At 41.3% G+C, this 25,346-nt stretch overlaps 1 protein-coding gene across 1 annotated transcript in view; it reads right to left on the reverse strand.

The window, feature by feature from the left end:
• The window catches only part of LOC116999052 (von Willebrand factor D and EGF domain-containing protein-like), a 159,994-nt gene that overhangs the window by 99,548 nt on the left and 35,100 nt on the right, over nt 1–25,346 (reverse strand). The window contains exons 2-6 of the mRNA XM_042779466.1: nt 24,320–24,504; nt 14,811–15,036; nt 12,077–12,309; nt 3,941–4,030; nt 2,585–2,720 (exon numbers count right to left, since the gene is read on the reverse strand). Coding sequence (XP_042635400.1) covers nt 2,585–2,720; nt 3,941–4,030; nt 12,077–12,309; nt 14,811–15,036; nt 24,320–24,504 — 870 coding nt within the window. The remainder of the gene's footprint in view (nt 1–2,584; nt 2,721–3,940; nt 4,031–12,076; nt 12,310–14,810; nt 15,037–24,319; nt 24,505–25,346) is intronic.

Here is a 25,346-nt window from a genome sequence, read left to right on the forward strand (position 1 = left end):
CTTGAGGAATACTTAGTTTTCTGTCCCAGACCACTAATTATCATCAGATAAGAATAAAGTTCTAGAAATGGTGGCCATAAAATTAATCTGAGATGAAAATAAGTGATTTTCTGATACTAAGTGATTTTTGTACCACTCTTCCCATTTGTAGAATTGCTTAATAATTTATAGAGATGGCATTAAAGTATTTTAAGATGGCATTTCTAACACAATCAAATAATCAGTGTCTTATTCCTTATGGAAAAATCTCATGAAACACAATTTAAATTAACCCTGTACAGTACTATGGGAACTGAACTAAAATCTACAGATATTAATGACATATTATCTCTCATATCAAATCCTTAAAGGCTGCCTCACCTCACATCTTATAGAAAAGCCCTGGCTCATTTTCAAGGTTCTTGATTCAATTAAATTGGAGGTTTCCATGAGGAATAGTTATTGCCATTACTGCCCCATGGGCTGTGCTCACAACCCTGAACAAAAGTTTAAAATCAAAGAAAATCATCTTGTCAAAATAGTAGCGATAAACTTAACAGAAGCCGAACTCCAGTGGCTCTGCTGTGCCTTGGCATTCATTATGATATTGTCTGAACTTGGAGAGATATTTCTGTGCTTGTAATTAGCTTTCTTATCACTTATTCCCTACATAATTAGCACAACACTGTAGTTATATGGATTCAGTCAGACAAGAAGCTTGTCAGTTAATTTATTCGGTATAAATGAATCGCAACTAAAATGGTTTTTATTTTTAATTTCCAGCACTGTGGCCAGCACACATTTCTCAGAAGCCCGCAGTGTTCCTTCAGATAAACTAATGGTCCCTAAAGACAATAAAGGCTCAGAGTAAACGTGGTTGTGCAGACACCCAGCAGCAGATCCTGAGCCTTAAGCATATATAGATTTCCCAACAGATTACAGCCCAAGTGTCAGCCGAGGAAATAGCCTCAGGATGGAGCAACCAAGGGCTAGAGCTGGGTTTAGTTTAAGCTGCAGAAATGAGTTGATCGAAACTAACAGAAATTTTCTGCTTCAGTGACAACTTCCTTCAAATCTGAGTTAATTGGACGAGTTGTGCCTTCCTCCTGGCACCTCTTGGCACCAACACATCAAGCCCATTGACAGCCTGAAAATAGAGCTGTGTCTGCAAGTCTTGTATCCTCTCTTTCTTGCAGTCAAGTGCATGCTGTGGGACTGGAGGAGACCCTGCTGAGGGGTCAGTCTCTTATTGCTGAGCTCAGCCTCCCCCACTGGAGAGCTCCTGGCCCATGCTCTAAGTGCCAGGGAGATTCTGAAAGCCTTGATCGATGCCTAAGAAAATGTGGGTTAAACAAATGGCCTTGACTGGCACTAATTCCTGAGTGATCCTCAGAGCAGGGTCTGAGCTGCTTGGGGTCTGTGGGGATGCCCCAGCACCCACCAGCCCTGACATCCCCATCCCTCAGTGTGAGGCAGCCTCTCCTCCACCTCTCTGTCCAAGGAAATCCTTTCCCATGACCTCAGGATGTTTTCCTGATGGAGCAGCACAGACTCCAAGCCAAGAGCAAATATGTAGAGCAGAGCAGCACTGAGCCATGGAGAAATGCAAAGTACTCCACTACAAGAGCCAACACAGCTGCTGGAACCATAAGGTGCTGCTCAGTTTAAGTTCATTGTGTTATGATATCATTTAAATTATTTTTCTTTCTTCTGTCTAAGCACTTGGCTGATGGTGAGGAGAGCTAGGAAAGGGAATTAAAAAGAGAAAAATATCAGGAGCTATCTGAGTTTTGCCAACATTTTTTAGAGCTGGCTTTTTGTGGGTAGAGAAACTGCAGCTGTAATCCTATCTCTAAACATTTCTCTTATTGAGTCTTCATGGAAGAGAAAGAAGTGACTTGTTAGAAAAAGGCCTGGGTGTTTTATTTAGTGCAAATAGAAAGTAAATACCTACGTGCCACCCTTAGGCAGGAAGAGTATTCCACCTGATTGACCTGAAGACAACATTTACTAAATAAAAGAGTGAGAGTTTCCTCAATGACATTGTCAATGTTTTCAAGTTAATAAAATAAAAAAAATCCCTAAATGTTTAAAAAGTGAATAATACATAAGCACAAGAATGACTTTTTCCTTTTGTATTAAGTTAGACAAAGACTATAAGCCAGCAAAAGAAGGAAAAAAGGCTTCACTACACATTTACTGAATAATAAATCAGGGGAGTTTTTTTATTGATAATTAATGAAATTATTCTACCTAAGAACATTCCTGCTACAAAAAAACCCCAACTTAAAATGGAATTTTACGCTCATGGAATTTAAAATCAGTTCTTCTACTCTCAGTTATTCCATCCATAAATCTCAACAGACTACTGTTCAGGTTATTGCTAGTCAGATTTATGGCTTTGGGATTTTTTTTTTCCTCTAAAACCTGTCAGATATTATCAGCTGTTTTATTTTGCAGATAAAAATATGGCCTAGTTTGCTGATTTTATGGTTTCTGCCCTTTGGTATTATTTATGTGTTACATTTTCTATTGGAATTAATGATCACTTAAATACTGGAAAAAGGAATCACATTGATTTGATGTCAATATGTAAAACTCTTACCCAAGTCCTCAGTACTTAGTTGCAAAGTAACTTTACAGGAATCATCCTGCCCAGGACAGGCAATGGGAACCGTGCTCAGGACAGTCAAAACATGCTCCTTGCCATCCTCTGCAATTTCTAGAGATTCTGGTAAAAACTGGAAATAAGACAATAATTTTTAGATAATTTTGAACCAGCAAGACAGATGACAGATTAATCAGGCAACACTGACATATAAGAAGTCTTAAGTGGTTTTAAACAATTATTAAGGCATATAATTACCTGGAAAATAATAACAATCTTTATCATAATCTCCTTAATAATAATACATTTTGAAATAGTGATCTTCAACTTTATAAGGTAAAATTGCTGTTAACATACTTTAACATTTTTGGCAATTAAAAAAATGTTTGGTGTTCCCATATATAATGTGTAATTGCTTCTCATCTCAAAATCTGAAGGCCAGATTTTATTAAGCCTGAGAATAATACTGTAGAATTGATTTCATTTTTAATATCCCTGGTTTAAAGGAGCTCCTATCCCAATGCAGTAGGAGAAATACCTTGGTATAAAGTCTGGTATAACCTCATGGTCATGGACTCTATGTTTGTAGTCTGCATGAAGTGAAAAATGCAATTTTTGACCAATTCCCCTTCCCTGCTATGGCAGGAAGAAGAATTGCTCTGCATATAAAATATTGCAGGTTTGGAGAGTCCTGCCCCCAGGGAAAGAGCTCAGATTGTGCCTTTTCTGTCTGCCCACTGTCCTGGGAAAAGAGCAGAAGCAGCACTTGGGGCTAGTCAGAAAAGGGAATTTCCACTCCCTGGAAAATTCTGACATTTTCAAAAATTCCTCAGAAACAGTTTTTGAGATACCACACAGAATGGGCTGCCAGATTTGGAGACCCCTTTCATGGAGGCATGACACTCAGATACTCAGAAGATCCCAAAATCTCCTGGACTGCCAGGCTGGCACCCTAATCCTTTAGTGAGATTAGACCTGGTCCTTGCACTCTGTGTGAATTTACCTCCAGCAACTTCTGCTTTCTAATGCCTGACATGGATAAAAATTTGTTCTGGTTTAGTTACAACAGAACTGTGCATCCTGGAAGGGTTGTAGGTGTGTATTCCCATCTCACAAAACCCCCAGAGCTGTTCAGGGCACATTTGGTAGGACATGAAGCTTTGCCCATACTTTGTGGCACCTCAGCATCCACACATGCACACAGTGCCAGTGGTGCTCCAGGTTGTTTTGTAGACAAACAGAAAGCCATTTTCTCCAAGTGACCATCGAAACAGAGCTGCTTGTGATGATCAGGACTTATATTTCTTCATCACAATTTTCAAATATCCCACAGTCAGTGACTCAGGGCATTACCTTAATCCCAGCATAGAAACCTTTGCTGTCCTCAGGCAGGGACTGCTGCTCAGGAGAGCCCCTCCTAAAAGCTGTGACAGTGCAAAAGACCTGTAATAAATAAATAAACAGCACGTGCTATAGCATTCCTTGAATTATATCCATATAAATATGCATCTTCCTGTTGCTCGGAGCTTTTAAGCTTTCATTCTACTGCTGAAATATATTTTGGGGATTTAGGCTTTGAGAATATTTATATGTAAATTTTGAGATTTGGAAGAATTTTTGACACACTTAAGCAAAGGAATATGGCTTTTGTCTCAGCAATTAATAACACTTTACCATGTGTTTCCTTCTGCAGCTTTTAAACACCCTTGGTTTTTGATTTTAATTCATTTAATTCATTTCTCTGAGGAAAAATTACACTGCTTATAGATACTACTTTCAGAATTCAGACATTTGCTCTTGGGATCCCAGACTCCAGTCTGTCCACTGGATCAACTATCTTCTCTCTGAACCACATTTGTAAGCATTTTATTTTAAAATTTAAATTAGTTTGACAGTCATCCAGTCTCAGAAACTGTGTCAGCAATAAGAGAAGCTCCTTTTTTCCCCCTTATTGTATTATAAAAGATGATGCAGATGTGCCTACAGGGTTTACATTGTAATAAAAAAAAAATAAAAATCACCCAAACAAAAAACTCCCCCCAACACAATGTACCAGGACTCTTATGCTGCATTCCTAGCACAGCCACACAACTTTTATCTCTGCTGAGCCCGCACACCATCTGCCAACTTAATGTTTCATTGGTTTCAGAAAAACCAAATTGCAAAAATAATTCCTAGGATCATAAGATTAAAACACAGAAATTTTCCTTAAAGCAAATGACAATAGACTCAGAAACTGTAGTTCTAAATATTTTTTTTTAGTCTTCTTGGAAATGGAGTAACAGATTGTGACATATTAAATCAAATTCCAGATACTCAGATGCCATATTTATAGCTGCTGTCTTTTTTAAGCCTCAAGTAACCCATGAGGAAGAACTGGACCAATCCAATTTATTTTCCATTATAACAAACCCCTTTGGACACATTTTCCAGCATCACTCACTGGCCATGCTGATGCTTGTAGCTCTCACCTGGTGGCTCTGGCAGGACCCTCATGCAAAGCAGGTTCTACATCAGGATATTCCCAGATTCATCTGCTCATATGGGCATGGGCTGCAGAACAGCCTGCAATACTTCTTTTAGCACCCTAAAAATCCCTCCTCGTTACCATCAAGTAATGAGCTTCCTCCAAACTGAGGAATCTTCATTCCTACCTCACTGGTGCACAGCAGAAATTCCCCACCAGCAATTCAGGCTCGTTTGTAGGGCTGTGGGGAAAAACTAGTGTTTTCTGTGCTCTTCAAGTGGATTATTTCCAGTTCAGCTCAGTCCCAGGCTTATGTGCCTTTTGGGATGTTTTTACCTTCCCAATTTTTCTCACTCTCTTGCAGACAGTTTGGCCCAGTGAAAATGGTGTCATTTGTTAGATTAACAAGATGGAAGCCTTGAGGTCATACTGGGTGTACTGGGGGGAAAACAGACACAGATCTCACCTCACAGAGATACTTTACAGTTAAAATTCCTCAGATATTTCATAGTTATCCAGTTTGCCTCTGAAAGAGAGCAAGTTGTTGTCTCCTCGAGGTAATAAGCCCCTGCTATCATTAGATATTTATTATCTCCAATCCTTCCCTAAAGGCTCATGTTCAGCTTACAGACTTTTCAAAACAGTTCTTCTGCTGGGAAGGCAGAAAGTGAGTGTTGATCATGCTCCTGCAGCTTCTCCTGCTGCTGCCACAGGGAGAGTCTGCAAAATCAGGATCTGACAAGGTGGTGACAACAGAGAAAGAGTTCAGATAATGCATATTCCCCCTACCAAAAAACACACAGCACTGACCCCCTTGCAGAGCTCATGGAGCAGGTCACATGCATTGCAGATGATGTGTTTGCACTCACTGGGCTGTTTGCACTTCAGTGCTTTTAATCAAAAATGTTCCCTGTGAGCAGCACGAGGAGGGTTTGTGCAGGGAGGAGCTGCAGCAGGGACAGGCACAGGGATGCTCAGCCCTGACAGAGGCATTGACTGGTGATCTTCCCCAAAGCGATATTCTGGCAAATATCAGAACCCAGCCTCCTTGTATTTCCTCTCATATATATTTTAGAGGTATATTTTATTGATAAAACACCAAACACTCAAATAAAAATTTACTCCCTAATGAGGCACTGAGATATCTTGAGACTATCAGGCCATCCCAGCTCAATCCTCAGTGCTTTTGGAGGTCAGCACAAACTTTAAAAATTAAAAGTGTATGGACAGCCATCACAATTTGCATTTTATTTCTGTCTTTTATAACATTCCTTCCCTCATATTGCCTCTTGTTGGGTGCACATCTCACAATCAGCAGATATGTTCATCAGCCACTGAGCTATAGGTTGACAGTTTGTCACATAATTATGACAGTCATTCCAAGGAGGAGGGTTTTTTTGCCTTCAGCTAAATACTAACTCTTTTTTCTGCACTTCAGTAATCAACTTTTTCTTTCTCTTTTTCTCTTTCCCCCCTACACCCATCTCAGGGTGCAGCCTGTTTAAAGCAAAGAGATAAAAGCACCACTGACAGCAGTATGCTGATGGCCGTGACAAGTTAGGAAGTATTTTTCCACAAACTCATTGGATCTGTTAAAAAAAAAAAAAAAAAAGAAAGTAAAATTCTATTTTTTCATCATCTCTTTTAAAGGGACAGGTGCCTTTGGACAGGATGACTGGATTGCTTCTTAACATGGGGTGCTTCCTTTTCCCTGTGTGCTGGCAAAACTTCCCATTGGGCAGAAAACTTCTAGGCACAATGCTCTTATCAAAAAAGACTCTTTTGGCCAAGAAATTTCTCCCTTTGTGTATGCTGGAGCAGATTTTCCCCCTTCCATGGACTCAGAGTTGCACCCATTTTGACATGAACCCCATGAGCAGCTAATTTAGCTAAAAGCAGAAGTCAGTCATTAATTTGGTGAGGGTCAGTTAGTTCTGTGAAAAAACTGAAGAGAATATTTTAATCCTAGGACCTGTCACCATCTCCAGAAAATTTCTCCCTAATAATTTGCTCATTAAAATGTGGGTATTTCGTCCTGCTGCTTTCAAAATTCAAGTTTCCTCCAAATCAGTTGTTTCTACTTATTTTGATGATAATAATGTTTTCAATTTCACACTTTCCCCTAAATAATTGAAGTGTGGGGAGTCCAGGCTGGGGCATGGACAGGGATATTTGCCAGCAGATCCAGCTTTGCCCTGTCTGCTCCCCATCAGCCTCTTCCCTGTGCTCACAGAAGGGGTTCAGTTCACAGAGGCAGCTGTGGGAATCTCCCTTCCCAACATAAGGAACCATTTAGGGTTACCTACTGCTGGGAAATCCTTCAGCAGGGAAATCTGGGTGCTGCTGAAGGTGCAGGTGCCTGGTCTGAGCCTGGTCATGAACTCTGGGGTTGGATCCATCCTCCTGCAGTGTCAGAGCAGGCTGGGGCTGCAGGTCACAGGTTGGGTGGAAGGTGGAGGGCTGGGCAGGGAAAGGTTTCTGCTGATGGCTGTCAGGGCACTGGAGCTGCCATTGCCTTCTCCATTAAACACTAAGGGCTGGGGTTAGAAAAACCTGGAATCACCACAGTGCTGGGAGCTGGGAGGGAGTGTGGGAGGGAGCTGTGGTTTACAGCCTTGATGAAAAGAGCAAAGGATGAGCAGAACTGAGGGATGACATTTCTAGGGAAGCTGGAAGAAAAGAAAAATAGTTCTCATTAGCTCGAGAAAATGATCTGGCTGTAGGTATTTGCAGAGAGGGGTAGGAACAAAGTCCCTGGGAAGGCTTTCCAGAAGGGTTAGCAGGAAGGGGAAAGCAGGGAGAATCTGTCTTTGATTTAATTAATGAACTAGACCTTCCAGCTTTAGAGCACAAATCACTCCCTGCGAGGGGCTGTTGGCTGTGGGAAGGAGGGAGCAGGTGCAGCTGTGTGACCTGGCACTGCAGGGACTCCAGCTCTGCTCACTTTGCTGCTGGCTGAACAGGAAGAAGGCAGCTCTTCCCACTTGTCAAATGGCCAGGCAGTGTGAGGAGGCTGACTCCAGGTCATTATTCTGCTAAGGAAGGAAATTTTCCCAGGGTAGAAGTAAGGTGTTTTATCATCTGCAGAGTTTTGCTCATCAACTCCCTGACCCTTTCTGCTTTAAAATCTCTGTTCAAGTTCACCCAGAGTTCTGTTTCTGCAGGGATGCTTCTCATTTCCTACCTGAAGGTTGAGGAAGAAACTGTAAACTCGGCTGTGACCCACAAATGGTCAGGTCTTCCTATTCCTGTTGTTGATTTTGAACAAATCCAAGTGGTTGGGAGGGGATTAGCACTTAAGTAGGGGAGATGTCACTTTGTCAGTTTGGAGTCCAGGTGCTGGTGCAGACCTCTGAGCTGGGCAGTGACAGATTCTGAGTCAGTGAGAGCAGAGCCAAGGGCATGAAGTGACCCCAAAGGGGAGATGCTGAGAGTCAGTGCTGCTGTAAAATGAGACCTCACTACTTCTGGGAGAGGAGAAGGGGCAAATCCTCAAGGTGGCCTTATAGGTGCTTGAGTATTTTCATAGGATAGGCTTAATATGATTTAACATTTTTGAGCCCATATGCCCAGGATTTTGCAATAAAAGTAGTGGATGCATCATCTGGTATGAGCTGCTTCTCTCCCCTGGGCTGAACTGGGACATCTCTTAGAAGTGTTGGCAGTAAGACAAAAATCCTATTTCCTTGAGAGATGAAGTGAAATTGCTCTGCAAGGTTTGGCTTTCTTCAGCACCAAGAACAACAGGACTGTAATATCTCTTGCCTCATCACTGGAGGTGTTCAAGGCCAACTTGGATGGGGCTTGGAGCAACCTGATCTAGCAGAATGTGTCTCTGTCCATGGAAGGGGGCTGGAACTGGATGATCTTTGGGGTCTCTTCCAATCCAAACCACTCTATGAAATTTCACCCTTTTTCCCTAGTGAGAGAAAAGTAGTTATTTTATATACTGAGGAATAATTTGCTGTCTTTTTGGCTGATAATCTCCTTCTGTTGCAGAGTGCCACACAAAGCAGCCACTTGTACCACAGAGCTCAGAAAAGCTGGTTTTGCTTAAACATTCTTATTTCACAACGAGCACCATGGTTTATGTAGGGTGACAATTGCTCCTCGCCATGTGAACTTTTGGATTGCTGTGCTGAGCAAAATCTGCACAGTTTTCTTTTAAACACCTCTCTTTCTTAGCATAACTCATTACTCACAGTGTGTTGCTATAATTTATAGATGGCTGTGCCTCGAGGAATGAAATGACCTCTGTCACTATCACATAAATAAGGCTTAGGAATGCCAGGATTTTCATATCAGATGGAGTGGGCTTCTTTCAGAGCTTATAGAGAAATAGTGGCATGTTATAGATTTATTTAAGACTGCAATAGTTTCATGAACATTATGCTGCCAGCATTACTGTCTGAAATAACAAAATTGGAACTCAAAGATGGGAGGAAGATAGGACACATGATGGCTATTAAAAAATAACTGGCTATTTTGTCAATACAAGTTCAGGAATGTTGGCTGGTAAATCTCAACTCTTCTCTGAGGTTTGACTGCGTATTAAAATATATCAATAGCTATTCCATTATGTGACTGACCTATTACCTGGAGACTTTTTTACAGACAAAGAACAGCATTGACATCAACCACCCAAACAGTGATGTAAAAAAAAAATTGTCTTGCTCAGCTGTAGTTTTTTGTCAAGAAAGGAACAGAGCAGATGCTGTTTTCAGGCCATGAATGTGTGGGACCAAACGCAAGTTAATGTGCAGGTAGAGATAATGAGTTTAAAAGGTTCAAAACAGGCAAGTAGTTTTCAAAATGCTGCAAATTCTCTGTCCTGGGGGATGAATTCTGCCTTGCTTGCCCCTCGTGCACCCTGGCAGTGCACAGCCTTGGGGATGCTACCACTGGGCTCTGCACAGAGAAGGTGAAAAGTACTGAAAAGTGCTCCTTATTTATTGTCTTCCCTCTCATATAGTTTTTTCTGTATGAATTTGACCTCCCTTTAATTCTGCCTGAGACAATATTCTTCCACCTGCATCTTTCTTGGGCAGGTGAGAGTTACCCATTGCCTCTGTGTGGCAAAGTTTGGCCAGGGTTTTGCCCAGGGCTTGATTCCCCTTTTAGTGACATCACCTTTCCTCTAGGGTAGCCCTACAAATGCTAAATTTCTTCTGATTTACCCCACTGGAAATAAGAGTTTTCTCCTTTTTGACTCCTGTTAGACACTCAGACTGGGATGGCAGACACAGTAAAATGCTTTTTTAAAATCTGTATTTTGTAAAACTAAATTCTCAGTTGCAGCTGAAGCTTCATCGCTCGGTTTTCACTTGTGATGATTTATGGATAATTATAATTAGTCAAATAGGCCATGAAGACCTTTAAAGAAGCCCCTAACAGGGAAGAGAATGCTTTAGTCTCACTAAACCCACTAAATTAAACATGTAGTTTCAGCAGAGGACAAAGAAGGGCTTACTGGAAATGCAATACAATAAAAATAGTCTTATAAAGATTTGGCAGTGCTACTTGTTAACAGAACCATATTTCCTATGAATCCCTCAGGATTGTTAAAACAAGATTTGAAGTGACTACATATGAAATTATTTTGATGAGCATATCTCTTCATAGCACAAACTTGTCTCAAACTGGCAGAATTATCTGCCTCATGTTATAATGTGAGAGCATCATCAGTCAGATTCTGAACTGGGCAGAAGAAATTGTTATTTCAGTCAGCATTTCTCAGGGCACACCTGGAATACTGTGTTCAGTTTGGGTCACCACTACACGAGAACATGTGGACAGGCTGGAGAAGGTGCACAAAAATGAGCCAAGGCCTGGGAAGCTGCAATGTGATGAAAGGTGGAGAAAAGTGGTTCATTCAGCTTTGATAAAAGAAGGCTTAGGGGAACTCTCATCACCATTTCCCAGTTTTTAAAGAGTGGGTACAAGAAGATGGAGGGTCGCTTTTTACAAGTAGAAACATGGAAAAGATGAGGGAAAATTCAGATTCAACACAGAAAGAACTTTTTCACGATGAGAACAGTTACCCATTGTAATAATCTCAGCAGTGGTGGATTTTCCAATATCAGACACTCAGGTCCAGCAGAAAAGGGTGCTGGGCTGTCTCATCTAGACTATGATTTGCCAAGAATATTTAGACCAGATGAACCCTGAACCCTCTGTTTGGGCTGGTATTCTATGATTCCATGATCTCAAAGCAGAGCTGCAAAATGCCAAGGCTATTTTCAACCTACTTTTAACACCAGGCTGTTATCCCTATTTATTCTTTGTTTGCTGTAGCATCGCTAATGTCCTTCTGCCTATAAAAGTTATGAACCTAATTTAAATTTAAAAGTCTTGTTTCTGTACCATAAAAGGCCATGAATTCATACACAAGTCAATTTTTTTCACATCTGTATTGGTTTCTGTTTTGGTGTTGTTGCTGAGAGCAAATCATTGTTGCTGTGCAAGCCATCAAATATACTTCTTAAAGATTGTTTTGTAATGAACTCTATCTTTCAGTATGCTATTGAACCAGGAATTTGGAATCAAGGAGGCAGAACAATGTAAAAAACCCATAAAATGAATCTCCCTCTATTTTAACATTTATCATCTTTTTTTTTTTTTTTTTTTTTGGTAAAAAGATATTATTGTGTCTCTGGTCCATGGATATAAAAATTACTGAATGCATGCAGCTGAGCCTGCCTCTGCTGCAAAACCTCACTGCTGCAAGACACAAAAAGTACTAAGCAAAAATTGGCTCAGGCACATGTACCCACCACTTACACAAACCTCACAGCATTCAAGGTGTAATGTAACTGCAAATATTCGAATGTGGTAAAATACCTTCTGAGAACTCACTGTTACAGGTCCTGAACCGGGGTAACGTTAATAAATAATCTTGTGAAACACTTTCAGGGGTTTTTTTGGGCAGTAGCTAAGAGCAAAGAGTGAGAGCAGCACTAATAAAAGCACAACAGAGCTCAGGAAGGTTGGATGCCCTGTGCTGCTGGAGGTGTTGGCATTACCGTGTCTCCCAAGCGCAGATTGGCGCCGTCCATCTCCAGGTGGGCAAACAGCTCTGGGGTTGTCTCCTGGTGGATCTGCTCCCTGTGCCCAGGGCTGGAGAGGCGAGACCAGAGCACCCTGAACCTCACTGGGGGCTCAGGGGAGCGGGGGCTGTAGCTGCACTTGAGGTGGGCTCGGCCTTGCAGGAGCTCAGCAGTGATCACTGGGTGCACAGCCAGGCTTGGGAGCTTGTCTGCAAGAGGGAAACAGAAGAGGGATGTAGCACAAAATGTTGTTTTGATGTTATGGTTGTTGCCCTAACAAGAAGATGTTGATGTAATTAAACATGGGAGAAGCACTACATTTTATGTTGGTGTGATTTAATTAGTAACCATGCAAGCAAGAAGGTGTGTTTCATATGACATGCAAAAATTGCTAATTGTGTGCTGACTACCTATTGCTGTTATAACATCTGACCTGCTGGTTTTGAATGTGATTTTTTTTATTATTATTTTGCAGTGACAGAAACATTATTGAATGAAGCACTCAGATTAATACAAATTAATTACTCTGGCAAAGGTCATCAGGTTTGCATTTCCCTGGAGCACTGCCTTTTGATCCAACTTTTGCAATAAGCACAGAAGAGATATGAGAAATCATTATGTTGCAGAGGTAAACTGACTGTCAGGAAGCAGCCAGCCTTCCTCTGAAGATCCTTCCCAGGCTGTTTTAGGATGTATCTAGGCTAGGTCTGCTCAATATAGTCTCCCTCTGCCCAGAATAATGCCATTACTCTAAAAATACAGCTTGCTTTCTCTAGGCTTCAACAAGTAATGAAGTCTGAAACATTTCTTCCTGTTAAACTCACCTAGAAAGCAGAAACAAAGAGAGGTTTAATAGTGTAAGGGGATGTTTTTCATCTCTAGAGACCCAGACTCAAACAAAACATGAAGCTGGTCCAGATGCTTTGAAAGGATAAATTAAGTAACTTTTTTGTAGGAGTGTAGAAAATACAATATGTGGGAACCCAAGAGAATAAAATATGAAGCTGTTCCAGCAGAAGAGAGAACCAATGTGTTAACATCTGTCCAGGGCAAACAGCAAGAGGTAAGAAAAAGAAACAAGCTACTTAAAAGATGAATAAAGACCAGTTGTTAACACCCTTTTCTATTCTGTTTCTTAGAGAAGCTGCCTCAAACCATGGCTGACATCATGACTATGTGCAGGAAATTATCCCAGAAGGACAGAGCGAGGTGATCAGCTCATGGGAGGATGTGAGTGGAATTGCAAGCACGAGCACTGCGTTTCCCAGCTGTGTCCTTTCTGCCAAGCTGTGGAGTTTTAAATTCATTTTGTTTTGCAGCTCAGAAGCACTGACTGGTGTCCTGCTCCTGAACCTCCAGCAGAAGGGGTTGGGGGATTGACCCTGACACAAAGCCATGCCAGCTGGGCCCAGCTGAGCCTCCTGTGGTGCAATATTTACAGCTGAATTTAAGTCACTGAGGTAAAAAACTCCAGTAAAAAAACCCTCCAGCTTTGGGTGTTTTCCATTCAATGCACTGGAGACTGCAAAAACATCCTAAAGGCAAGAAATTAAAGGCTCTGAAGGACTGGACCTCACTGAAAATGAGACTGGGATAGATGGGAGGGCATAAGGTTTCTTTTATTAGAAGTGCAGGCAGCTTTACATCACTGAACAGGTATGAATCATCAAATAGAACAAAGTTATTCACCCAAAATGTATTGGCAAAAAAATTCTTTGAACAAGAGTAGTGGAAATATTATAGTTTATAAAAAAGCCAAGCTTAAACTGAAAAATGACTCTATTCAGTTAAAAAGTAATTTCTGACTAAGAATCGGTTTCATTTATTTTAATGGATTTTTTTCATTTCAAATAGTGAATTAATCTCATGTTCTTTGAGCCTTTCTTCCTTCCTCCTCTTCAAGTAGGAATATTAAAATATTGATAAAGATAAGAAAATAGTTATCTTTCTCTTTAAAATTTATTTAAGCTTGGATTTTGCCCGATTGAAAAGCTGATAACCCTAGTTTCTCAGTGTCATGATTCTGTCCAAAATCACTAAAAGGAAAGTATAGAGGTAACTTTTTCATTTTGAGACAGAAGCATGTTTTCTGATGAAATCTATATGCACCTGGCCATGCTCCAAAGTTCAGGAGGTTTAACTGAATGAGCAATTTCTTTTTGCTTTCCCTTTGTTTCCTAGCTACCGAACAGGGGTTACATCTCTCGTAGTAGGCTGAAAATTATTTCTGAAGAGAACAATTATATAAATGTCATGAAAAAGATGTTATCAATTTAGTTTGGGTCTTTTTTTTTTTTCCTTGCAGAGTTTCAGAATTACCTTTTTTGAGGGGGGATACTGGATTATTAAAGATAAGGAGAGGCCTTAGAGACAGTATCCTGGATACAGCTGAGATGCCTCTGCTCACTCGTTTTGCAACTTCAAGCCAAAGTGGAGCCAAAGACAGTGGGAAAGGTTACATGTGAGCTGTAACCCAGCAAAGAACGCTTCAGTAATACACACCAGATTACATTTTGCACTGGTAATAGGAGCTATTCTTCAGGAACACCTTGGACTGCCACTGATTTATTTTCTACACGCTCCGCGCCTTAGCGGGAGTGACGCTTGACTCACAAGGTCACCGAGATGCACATTGCAACACCAGGGCCTTTGAACACCCAGCCTGAGAGGCATAAGCAATCTTATTGATAAATACTTTAGTGGTGCTCACCTTCTGCACAGTAGCCCATGCATCCTGGAGTGGGTTGCAGGAGATAGACGAAGAAGGAGCCGCAGTTCCTGACGGCCACGGGGATCCGGAACAGGCAGCAGTCCCTGGTGCCGCCCAGCACCTGCCAGGTGGCACAGCCTGTCAGCCTCTTGCTCTCCCCAGGAGCTGGCAGGGATTCAGACTTCAGTGACAGCCACACTGGGGCTTGTGTCCCACATCTGTTCATCTGAGGGTGCACACAAAAGAAGCTGGTTATAGCAAGTGTGGTAAGAGCCCCTGGAGATCACTAAAAGCCAAGAACCCGTTGAGCCTGGAGGGTCAGTGAAAAAGCTGTGTGGGTGGGGGTGAAAATGTCTTTCTTGCTTTTGAGAAATGGCTTTACACAGATTAAACGTTTAAAGAGCACAGTAACAGGATTCCAAAGCATTTTCCTCTGCTTTTGGTTGGTTTGTATGAAGAAGATGAAAGCAGGCTGGATCACCTGCCCCCAACAGAGCTGCCCCGCTCCTGACAGCTCCTGCCCTTCCAGCACACACCAGACGTTTGTGGGGCCTGTGCCTCTCCCTCATTCTTGAAGGAAGACACGTATGAAGAATGGACAAAACATATGTGCAGGGTATGCATGATTTAACTTTCATTTTTATTTTTAAATTTTATTTTTGCTTTCAGGCTTTTGTCTATTAAATTCCCTGAATACCTTGAACACAGGAAATCCCAAAGCAGAAGGATTGGTACTAAATGGTTTAAATGACAGCATGTTGAGTCATGGCCAGGAGAGACTGATTTCCATTTCCCAACTTAGGGATGTGTGCTCAGGAATCTCAGATCTGAGCTGCCCTCTGTACCTGTCAGGCTCTCTCCCCTGACTGAAGGAACATGGTTCTCTAAAGCTGTCTTTAATTTAAGCACCTTGGTGAGGAGATTAGGTGCAATCAGGGCCTTATTAAATATACAAAGCCAATTACAATGGTGACTCATTTTTCTGCACCATTACCTAGCATTTGCCAATATGAAAAGCACAGAGGTATTTGAGCTAAAGTTTGGAAATTGTTACCAAATACTGACAATAATTTTCTCTCTGATATCAGTCATATTCAGCAGAGCGTGACTGCTGCTGTCGCTTTGCATTTCTTCAGTCAGTGACATTGAACCATCTCTACTAGTCCAGCCTGGGGAACGTGATTCCTCCCAGTGAGAGTGCCTGGCTATAAATCACTGTGGGGAAAAAAAAAACAAACCAAAAACCAAAAAACAAACCACCCCAAACCCACCATTTTCCCCCACTGGCTCAGGTTTGCTGCTTCACTTTCAAGATCTCAAGTTATTTGTGACAGCAGGGGAAGCGGTGGAAGTCACAGGATGAATTTATTAAGTCATGCACCAGTGCTCTGCTGTAGTTTGAGTTGTACCTGGGAGCCATTCAAGCCAGAAAGCAGGGGCAGGGGACAAGGGGTGCACACCCAGCAATGCAAGAGTCATTGAAAAAAATCAACAATGTGACGTTACACAGTCTGATTTCCATTTGGAGCTAGTGATTGTCAGGCTTCTGAAAACAAGGATTCCAGAGGGACACCACTGAAATTGTCCAAGGTTGTTGGTTTTTTAACCCTGAGAAGTGGCAGCAGCTGAGCAGAGAGGCTGACCTTGCCTTCCCTGTTTGTGCTGGTGGTCTTGCAGGTGGCACTGGGGCTCACACAATGCAGCAGCATTGTGAGAAGGGGAGGCCAACATAAAAATTCTTCTATGTGGAATTTTAGACCAATCCCTTCCCTTCCTTTCCTTAAAAACCCCGTTGTGTGCAATTTATAAGAGTTTTTTTTGTTTATTTACAGCTTTTAGGGACAGGGGTGTTTTCTATGCTGGCAAAAATGCAGATGATGGGAATTTGTTGCATCCTGGTGAACTTCTGACCTAGAGTGTGGGATGTGGTGTGAAGAAAGGTGTTCCCAAAGCATGTTTATGAGCAGACACTTGTAATGACCTGGGAGAATGGAAAAAAACAACATGCAGAGAGGCAGCACAGGAGAAAAGAGAAGGATGGAAACTGGAGCTCAGTGGTATCTGCTTTGTACTCATCTGGATGTGACACCTGCAATCTGAATTTCATCTTAGACAAGGGAACTTCAGTGCCCCTGCATGTGTGAGAAAAGATTGCTGGACTGGAACATTCTTTTTGAAATTGCCCTAACATGCAGGTATTAGTGAGTTCACCTTGGAGGTGCTTGGAACCACACAAGCTGAGAAGAATTAGTTGTGGGGAGCAGAGCAGCAGGGATGAGTGAGCACTGGATTTCAGTGGATGTGTGCAAACCCAGAGAGTCTTGTAGGAAATGGTTTGGTGAAGAAACATAGCACAACCTACCCATCCTAACTGAAAAAATACTCTTAAAATTATCTGCAAAAGAACTTTTGTTGCTAAAAATGAGCTACAGCATCCATCTGATGCTGCCTTTACCAATGAACCGGTGCCAACAGATAAGTGCTGCTCCACTGGGAGAGCAGCTGCTGGCCAGGCACACAGTGCCTCAGTTTCTTGACCTTGGGCAAATAAAAAATCACTGACTCTCTGTGTACCTCACTTTCTTACCTCTCAGCCTGAAGGGGAGGTGGCTGAAATGGTGGTAGCACTTTGGTGCCTTGCAGCAGTGATGGGAAGGTAATTCATTAATGAATTATCTCTCTGCTGTGCTGGGGCCATGCAGATAAATAGATGTGAGCACATTCTGGCTGTGAAAAAAGGCAGAAAGTGACCCATGCATAAAAGTGGGCCTGGATCTCTTGTTTACACATGGAGGAAAAGCTGAAATGCTGGAATAAATGGATGGTGATTTTCCTCCTCTGTTTTTATCCTCACCAGAAGTCCGTGAGCCTTTTCAGTGCTGGAGAAAGTGTGGATTAGCATCCCTGACGTCAGCCTGCAGCTTTCTGAAAACCCCCACTGGGATCTCCTGCTTTGCCCTGGCCAATCTTGCACTGAAACCACTTGAGTGAGACAGGTTGTTATGTAATGTGCACAAATTACAAGCAATGGCCAACCTTATAAAGGTAAAAAAAAATCAGACAGTGAGACAGCAAGTCATTGTAACAAACTGTAATACAGGATTACAGGCTGGCCAAGGAAGGGCTTTGGTATAAAGCAAGTATTTCTGTTTTCCTGGCAGAAACACATGAGTTTATTTTCTCTTATGAGCTGTATGTGGCCCTTCTGACTCAGGCAAGTTGCCACACACTAGCCAAAAGGATTTGCTGCATGAGGCCTCTGTGAACCAGGAGACAGACCTGGGAAGGCAAAGGCAAATGTATATTCATGTATTCAATCAGCAGTAGAGATAAAAACAGAAAAAGAACCCCAAAAACAAACCAAACAAAAAAACCTCAAAGAAATTTAGAAGAACAGTCTAGGAGAAGAGGCTTCAAAAAGCCAAAATTTTCAAGTCCCCACTGTGGCATAATTTGCATTGAATTTGGTAGCTGTTGTTTGGGAGAGTAACCAGCAAATTGAATACAGAAGTAGCACAAATGCCAGGGCATTTACCTGCAATGCCTGCAGTCACTGCTGCTCTGGGGATATTGGACACAGTCTCACAACCCCACTCAGCATTTCCAAAGGAAGGAGGAATTGCACAACTGCCCCTAAGGGAGAGCAAACTCCACAATTTGGATGTCCAGTGACTCAGCTTGCACAAAGGACAACTTCTCCGACACAAAAGAGACACTTCAGGCTCTTGACAGCCTTCTTTAGTATCTTTCCATACTTTATCCAATCGTAATTAAGTGGTGTTTTTATCTTCAAAGCATTTTATAAACCTTACCCCATTAATCTTTGCAACACCTCTCTGTGGCAGGTAAGCATTTATTAAGGATTTTTGATTCCTAATTAGGCACCAGATAATAATTTAAATAATCCAATTTAGAAAACCTAAACAATTAAAAATACTGTTTTCCCCCTTTGCCAAAACAAGGGAACAAGCCATTATTGTTTAATACAATGATGTCTCTTTCCATTTGCTTGGGGTTTGGGGTATCAACCAGTTTGATTGATTGAACACTGTCATTCTTCATAGCTGCACAAAGAAATCAAGCTTGATTGTTTTGTCACTTGGGTATTGCTGAAATTATGCTGTTAAAAATAAGTAGCACCATATGTGAGGAAGGCATTGTTCTAGTTGGATGGAGATGGAAGGCTTTTGAGTGTGCTGCTGGTTGGCTGTTAAAGCATTGTGATTTTGCATTTGTTATCTACTCAAAACTTTACTTCAGCTTTTTTAAAATCATTATTTCTTTGTAGTCAGTTAAAGTAAATAAGTTTGTGGGTTTTTTTTTTTAAATTTCAGTCTTGGGCCAAACTCCACAGAAATCACTTTATGTCAGGAATATCTGTAGCAGCAATTAAACTGGTGCCTGTCTTGTTTTTCTTTTAAGCACATGCTTCTGAACAATAAAGGCTGCAATTGTAATTTCTGCAAAAGGGTTTTTGCATGTCTGAAAAACAAACAAGAAAAACAAAGGCTCCTCATACCTACTATTATGATTTGGAATCTGGTATATATTCAAGAAAGAATTACAGCTGAAATAATACCTTGAAAGTGTCACTTGCTTTTAAGTTCATAGAACAATTGCAAATCAAAGTGGGGCAGGAATGAGAGCAAAATAATAATTGAAACAAAATAATAAACTAATGGCATGCAGCTGAGGTACTGTGTTTTGATTATGAGTATAAAATGTTCTAGAAGAGGTTAAAGAGGAGGGAATGAAACTAAGTATGGAAAAATAAATCTTCTTCTCTAGGGACTGACATATTAAGCATCATGAGCAGGTTAGATTTGGCACACTTTAACATGACCTTGTTTTAAACACCAAAGATTCCCATTCAAACCTGTGTTTGATCATTTTATATATGTAAAAAAAGTAAACCTATACTGTGAAAAATGAAACTATTGAGAAAATACCAACCCTTAACATGTCCTTCATTTGCACATGCAGTTTCACATGAATTTAGAGCATTCTCAGACTTGGAGAGGGTTTTGCTCATTTAGAGGATGAAATTTCTGAAGAAGGGTATTGGAAGTTATCTTGAAACCCCATCACAGGCAGGTATTGCTGGGCATTTCCCAAACAGAGCCTCATAGCCATAAGGAACCTGCAGAAAAGCTTGCTACAGAATTGTGTGTGTGCCAAAAAATTGCAGCTATGGGGCTGGCTCATGGGAGAGAAATTAATTTAAATTGCAGAATCACAGAATGTGTGGAGCTGGAAGGGACACACAAGGATTATCAAGTCCAAATCCTAGCCCTGCATAGGACATCCCCAAGAGTCACACCAAGTGCTTAGAGCATTGTTCAAACATTTCTTGAGCTCTGTCAGGATCTGTGGATCACTTCCTTGAGTTCTTGGAGCTGTGCCCACTTCCCTGGGGAGCCTGTCCAGTGCCCAACCACCTCTGGGGGAAGAACCTTTTTCTAATATCCAACCTAACCCTCCCCTGACACCTCTTCAGGCCATTCCCTGTCACTGCCACCACAAAGAAGAGATCAGTGTCTGCCCTTCCTCTTGCCCTCACAAGAAAATTGAACAGCCCATGTCTGAACCCAGAAGTTTCTGAACCAGAGGTTGCTGGAGATTGTTAATGTGCAAAAATGAAATTATTCCCCTTTCCTGCCATTCCCTCCAGAAAAAGACATTCAGCTGCTGGTCAGGACAAGCACCTGGGGCCAGTGGAACTTCTCCACAGGAAAAAGAGAATTTTCAGCCCATTTCTGGCTTTGCTGTGAGTGTGGTGTGGCATTTGAATTCATGTTACAGGCAGCAGCGTGCACTACTCTGCTGTAATCCACAGATTGATCTTTTATCTGACTGTGGAGCAGATCTTCAATAACATTAGCCTGTGCTGTTCCCTCACATTTCTTTTTAGTGTTTATGCCTCCCATGGGGCTTGCCCATATGTACATGTATCCAGATGTATGCATATACCCTGTATTATTTTAATTCAGAAGCTGGAATTTCTGTAATTGATGTACGTTTTCCTATATTGGTGTCAAGTACTTCTCTGTATTTTTAATAGATTTTCTGTTGAGCTTTAATTTGTCCATCTTTTGTTCTTCCTCTGAAGGTCATTTGACTATGGTCTGGCCATGTCTGTGCATTGTTTCTTGCTTTTTAATATACTGCCTTAATCTTAGTAAAATCTTCACTCTTTTTTTGCCTTTCACAGAAAATTTGGCAGTTCTTGAAGAACAAACCATGATCTGTAGCAGCTCAATGCCCAAAGATCCAAAATTTGCAAATTTTTATTGGCCTTCTACTACAATATATTTTTGGATAGGGAAGTGGCTGTGGCCAGGAGTGCATGTCCAGGATCCAGTAATTGCTGTGCCCCCTTTGGGAGCACAGGGGGAAAGGCAAGGAAGAAATAGAGGGAGGAAGGTCAGGATCATTTGTTACCTGCCCTGAGAAATTCAGCAGGCAAAGCCTAAATTGGAAAACCCTTTCAATCAAAAACATTTTGCCACTGGAGGAACAAGTTTATGGACAGCAGTTGGATTCAAGGGATGGCAAGTTCAGGAATGCAATTAATATTTTACTTCCTCTGACATAAAAGCTTTTGGGATCTTGGGTTCCCCCTCCCTTTGTAGCTTGTGGGTTTTTTTCCTGTCTTTTCTCCCCCTTTTTCCCCTTTTTTTAATAAAATGAGTGGATGAGGAGCAGCTCCTTAAGAGCTGTTGCTAATTTCTCAGTGCAAAGTTTGCTGTGCCCCTGAGCTGTGGCAGAGTTGCATTCTCACAACCCCCCTGTGTGAGCTGGCTCTCCTCTCCGTTGAGTATAAAACTCCCTGTGGTTATGGAGCAACATGCAGACAGGGACATACGGTAATTTCACGACCATAAGGCGCACTGGACTATAAGGCGCACCTCCGGGAGCCAGCAAATTTTGCAAGTTTGTACATCATATAAGGCGCACCGGACTATAAGGCGCACTTTTTTTTTGCAGCGAGGATCCGCCCCCAGCTCCCCCCGCGCGGTTGCTGGTCGAGGCCCCGCCTCAACCCGGCTGCCACAGAACCGCGGCTCCGCCTTCACTCGGCTGCCACGGCTGTGCCGGCTCTGCCCACGGCTCACAGCTCACACTTCCATGTTGGCAAATTTCTGAACTTTGTACATTGTATAAGGCGCACCGGACTATAAGGCGCACTTCCAGGTTTGGGCCAAAATTTTAGTCAAAAGGGTGCGCCTTATAGTCGTGAAATTACTGTATTTTTGTTGTGGAGGTTTATTCCATGGCAAGGCTCAGAACCCAGGCGTTGTGGAGGAGTCAGGTTGGGGGAGCTCCCCTCCCTCTTGTCCCCCATTTGTCCTCCCACACTTCTCCCCCATGCTGGGCAGGACCTGCAGATCTCCACGATGGCTCAAATCCCTCCTGAGCTCAGCTGGGTGACAGGAATCCTCAGCTACCAGCACTTTGAATTAAGAAGTTAATCTCATCCATCAATAAGCAGCTAATTGTATCTGGCCAGTATCAACACGATATCGCTGGGTATATATTTTACAAGGTGCTGGAGTAATGTACTTTTTAATTCTGCAGCCGTATTGTCAGGCTTTATTGGGTCTCTTTTCTCTTCTATCCGTTCAGGGTTTTGTCTTTGACTTTTTTAATTAAAATCAGCTCTCTCCAGCCAGACTGGAATGTCCAATAATAACTGCTTATTAAGGAGTGGAAGCTGTGCAGTTATTAATTTAAATTATTTTGTTCCAGAGGTATTGCTGAAATTAAATGGAAAACCAAATCAAACAATGATTTAATTAGGTGGAAGAGATAGAATGTAGAGGCAGATTTAGAAGGTGAAGATCTAAAAGAAGCGTATTCTTCCAGTTTTGACATCTAACAGATGTAATCCTTCATCAGCATGGTGAAGCAGAGATTTACTGTCATTCAGAGGATAATGAAGAAACCAATGGCAAGAATTATGCTACAAGATAAGAAACTAAACTAATGAATATACCTTCACAAACCTGAATGAAAAACTCCAGAGAAGAGATTAAAAGAAACAAAGCATGCATTGTTAGAAAGCAATCTCATACAGCTGAGCATTGCTACACACTCAAAATTGCTGAAATATAATGGAAAAATTAAATAATATTACAGAATATGTATGTACACTTATAGAGCAACGTGGAAAACTTCATAGTGCATTGGGATATTCGAGGATGCCATGGAATTAATATTTCAATAATAATCCTGCCAATTTATTAATGTTAATAAGATTTATAGTTTATATACTCAAAGTGCTGGAAATTCTACAGAAACAACAACTGTCTCTTAACATTTCAGTAAATGTTAAATTATTAAGATAAACTTCAGTTGTGATGAGTTTGCAGGTCCAGTTTGAATGAATATAAAATATTTTTGCTAATTTTGAGAGGGTTCTTCAGCTAGAGCAGAACCACCCAATATCAAACATCCTGGCACTCTAGGTTGAATATTTAATCTTTGAAGTAATTTATGGTAATCAGTTTATTATTTTCTGAATAATTTTGTTTAACTTTATGTTTGAAATTATGCTAACCTCCTGCAGTTGGGATATTTGAGGTGACAATGACTTTAGTGAGGGGCTCAAGTTGCTCTGGCAACAATGATTTCAAGTTAAACATTATTGTCATACATATTAAACACACATAAAACCAGATAATTATTGTTTTCTCTCTTTTATAGAGTAGTCTTATGTGGTGGAGGCTTTTTTTGCTCCACAAAACCATTAGCATACTTATGAAACTAAGGAATGCAAGATACGATTCAATACAGAAAACTATTCAACTTTAGCTTTTACTTCAGTTTCCCCAAAGATTGCTTTATCTTTTCTGATTTCTTCATTCTGATTTCATCAACAGAAGAAATCCCTAACTCATAATAATTTATGCGGGGAAAGAGTCAGGCTGCAGAATCCATTCTTAAAGCCATGCAGCTGCTTGGAAAAAGCACAATTTGAGGTGATACACGGATTACTAAAATTCTCCCTGTAGAGTTGGAAAACATCTGGTTTCATGTTGGAATATTTCCTAACCTGGTGGAATATTGGCTGTTCCATAGAAATCCTGATCTCTGACTAATGCCACTTGCATAAATCAGTGGTGGTGTTGGTTTTGATGGTGGTGGTTTTGTTGCTGTTGGTTTTGATGATTCTGGTTTTGTTACTGTTGGTTCTGATGAATTTGGTTTTGTTACTATTGGTTTTGATAGTGGTGGTTTTGTTGGTTTTGATGGTGGTGGTTTTTTTACTGTTGGTTTTGATGGTGGTGGTTTTGTTACTGTTGGTTTTGATGGTGGTGGTTTTGCTACTGTTAGTTTTAATGATTCTGGTTTTGTTGCTGATGGTTTTGCTGTTGTACCATTATTCTTGTAGCATCAATAACAATAATTATTATTATTATTATCAACATCATCATCATGCAAGTGGTTTTCCCATTACCACCCACTTCATTCCGTCTCCCCGGGGACAGTGCTCACATTCTGCTGACCTCGACACATCTGGTGGGCATCTCCACGGGCTGCTGGCCGAGCATGAGGCGGTACCATGCTGGTGGCAAGGAGTGGTCACACACCAGGTGCTGGCTGGCCACTCTCTGCAGCTCCAGGGAGTCGAAGCTGGTGCTCCTGAGGGGATTGCGGAGGACGCGGTGTCCGCCCGGCCAGCACTCGGGAGCTGGTCAGGATGGAAAAGGGCAATGAGTCGTGAATTAATCAGTTTGATTCCACTGCTAATAGCTGCTTAAATCCCACATCCTTTTATGTGAATTCATTTTAGCGTTGGGCTAATTTTCAAGGCAAACAAATCCAGATTTAAATATATAAAGGTGCAAGCTTAGTAACATAAAATTTTAGCTATCTAGATTTTCGTCATATCTGAATCAGCACCAAGCCCCTTCACCTTTGAACATGATTTCAGCCTAATTTTAGGGATTAACATCTGAGTCACACCTCCTCAGAAATCAAGTAGTGTTTTGAGGTTCCAAAGCCTTGTGACCTTTGGAAGTACGTAGGGTTTTAATTTAATTTACTACGTGCATGAGAAATTTAATCATGATACAAATTGATGCTCAAGTATAAAGTGCACTTCACATGCTTTTAAATATGAGCTGAGAAGATTCAGAACAAGAAATGTTAAAAATAATAAAAAAAAGAAGTGGTATAAAAATGACAGTGAAGGATTTTGAGAAATCAACTCAAGTTAGGCTTGCAAATATTGAAGCCACAGGTCAGACTCACTTGAGGCATGAAGCCAAACACATCAGAGATGTGTGTGTGCATCTCAGAGTCTGAATCAGACCTGCTGCCCCTTGACGTGTGTTTGTTTACTCGCCTGCCCTGTTTGTTTTCATACATCTCTTGACTTTTTTTACAGAATATTCAGTTCTTTTCTTCTCACCTAATAAGAATAAGTGTTGTGGTGATTCTGTTAGAAGTTGTTGATCACATAGCAAAAATGGCCTTTTCTCGGTTATCTGAGCCATTCCTCGATGAGACCAGGTCCCTTTTCACACGTCA

The sequence above is a fragment of the Catharus ustulatus genome, chromosome 7 (assembly GCF_009819885.2).
Source record: "Catharus ustulatus isolate bCatUst1 chromosome 7, bCatUst1.pri.v2, whole genome shotgun sequence".
NCBI classification, from domain to species: Eukaryota; Metazoa; Chordata; class Aves; order Passeriformes; family Turdidae; genus Catharus; species Catharus ustulatus.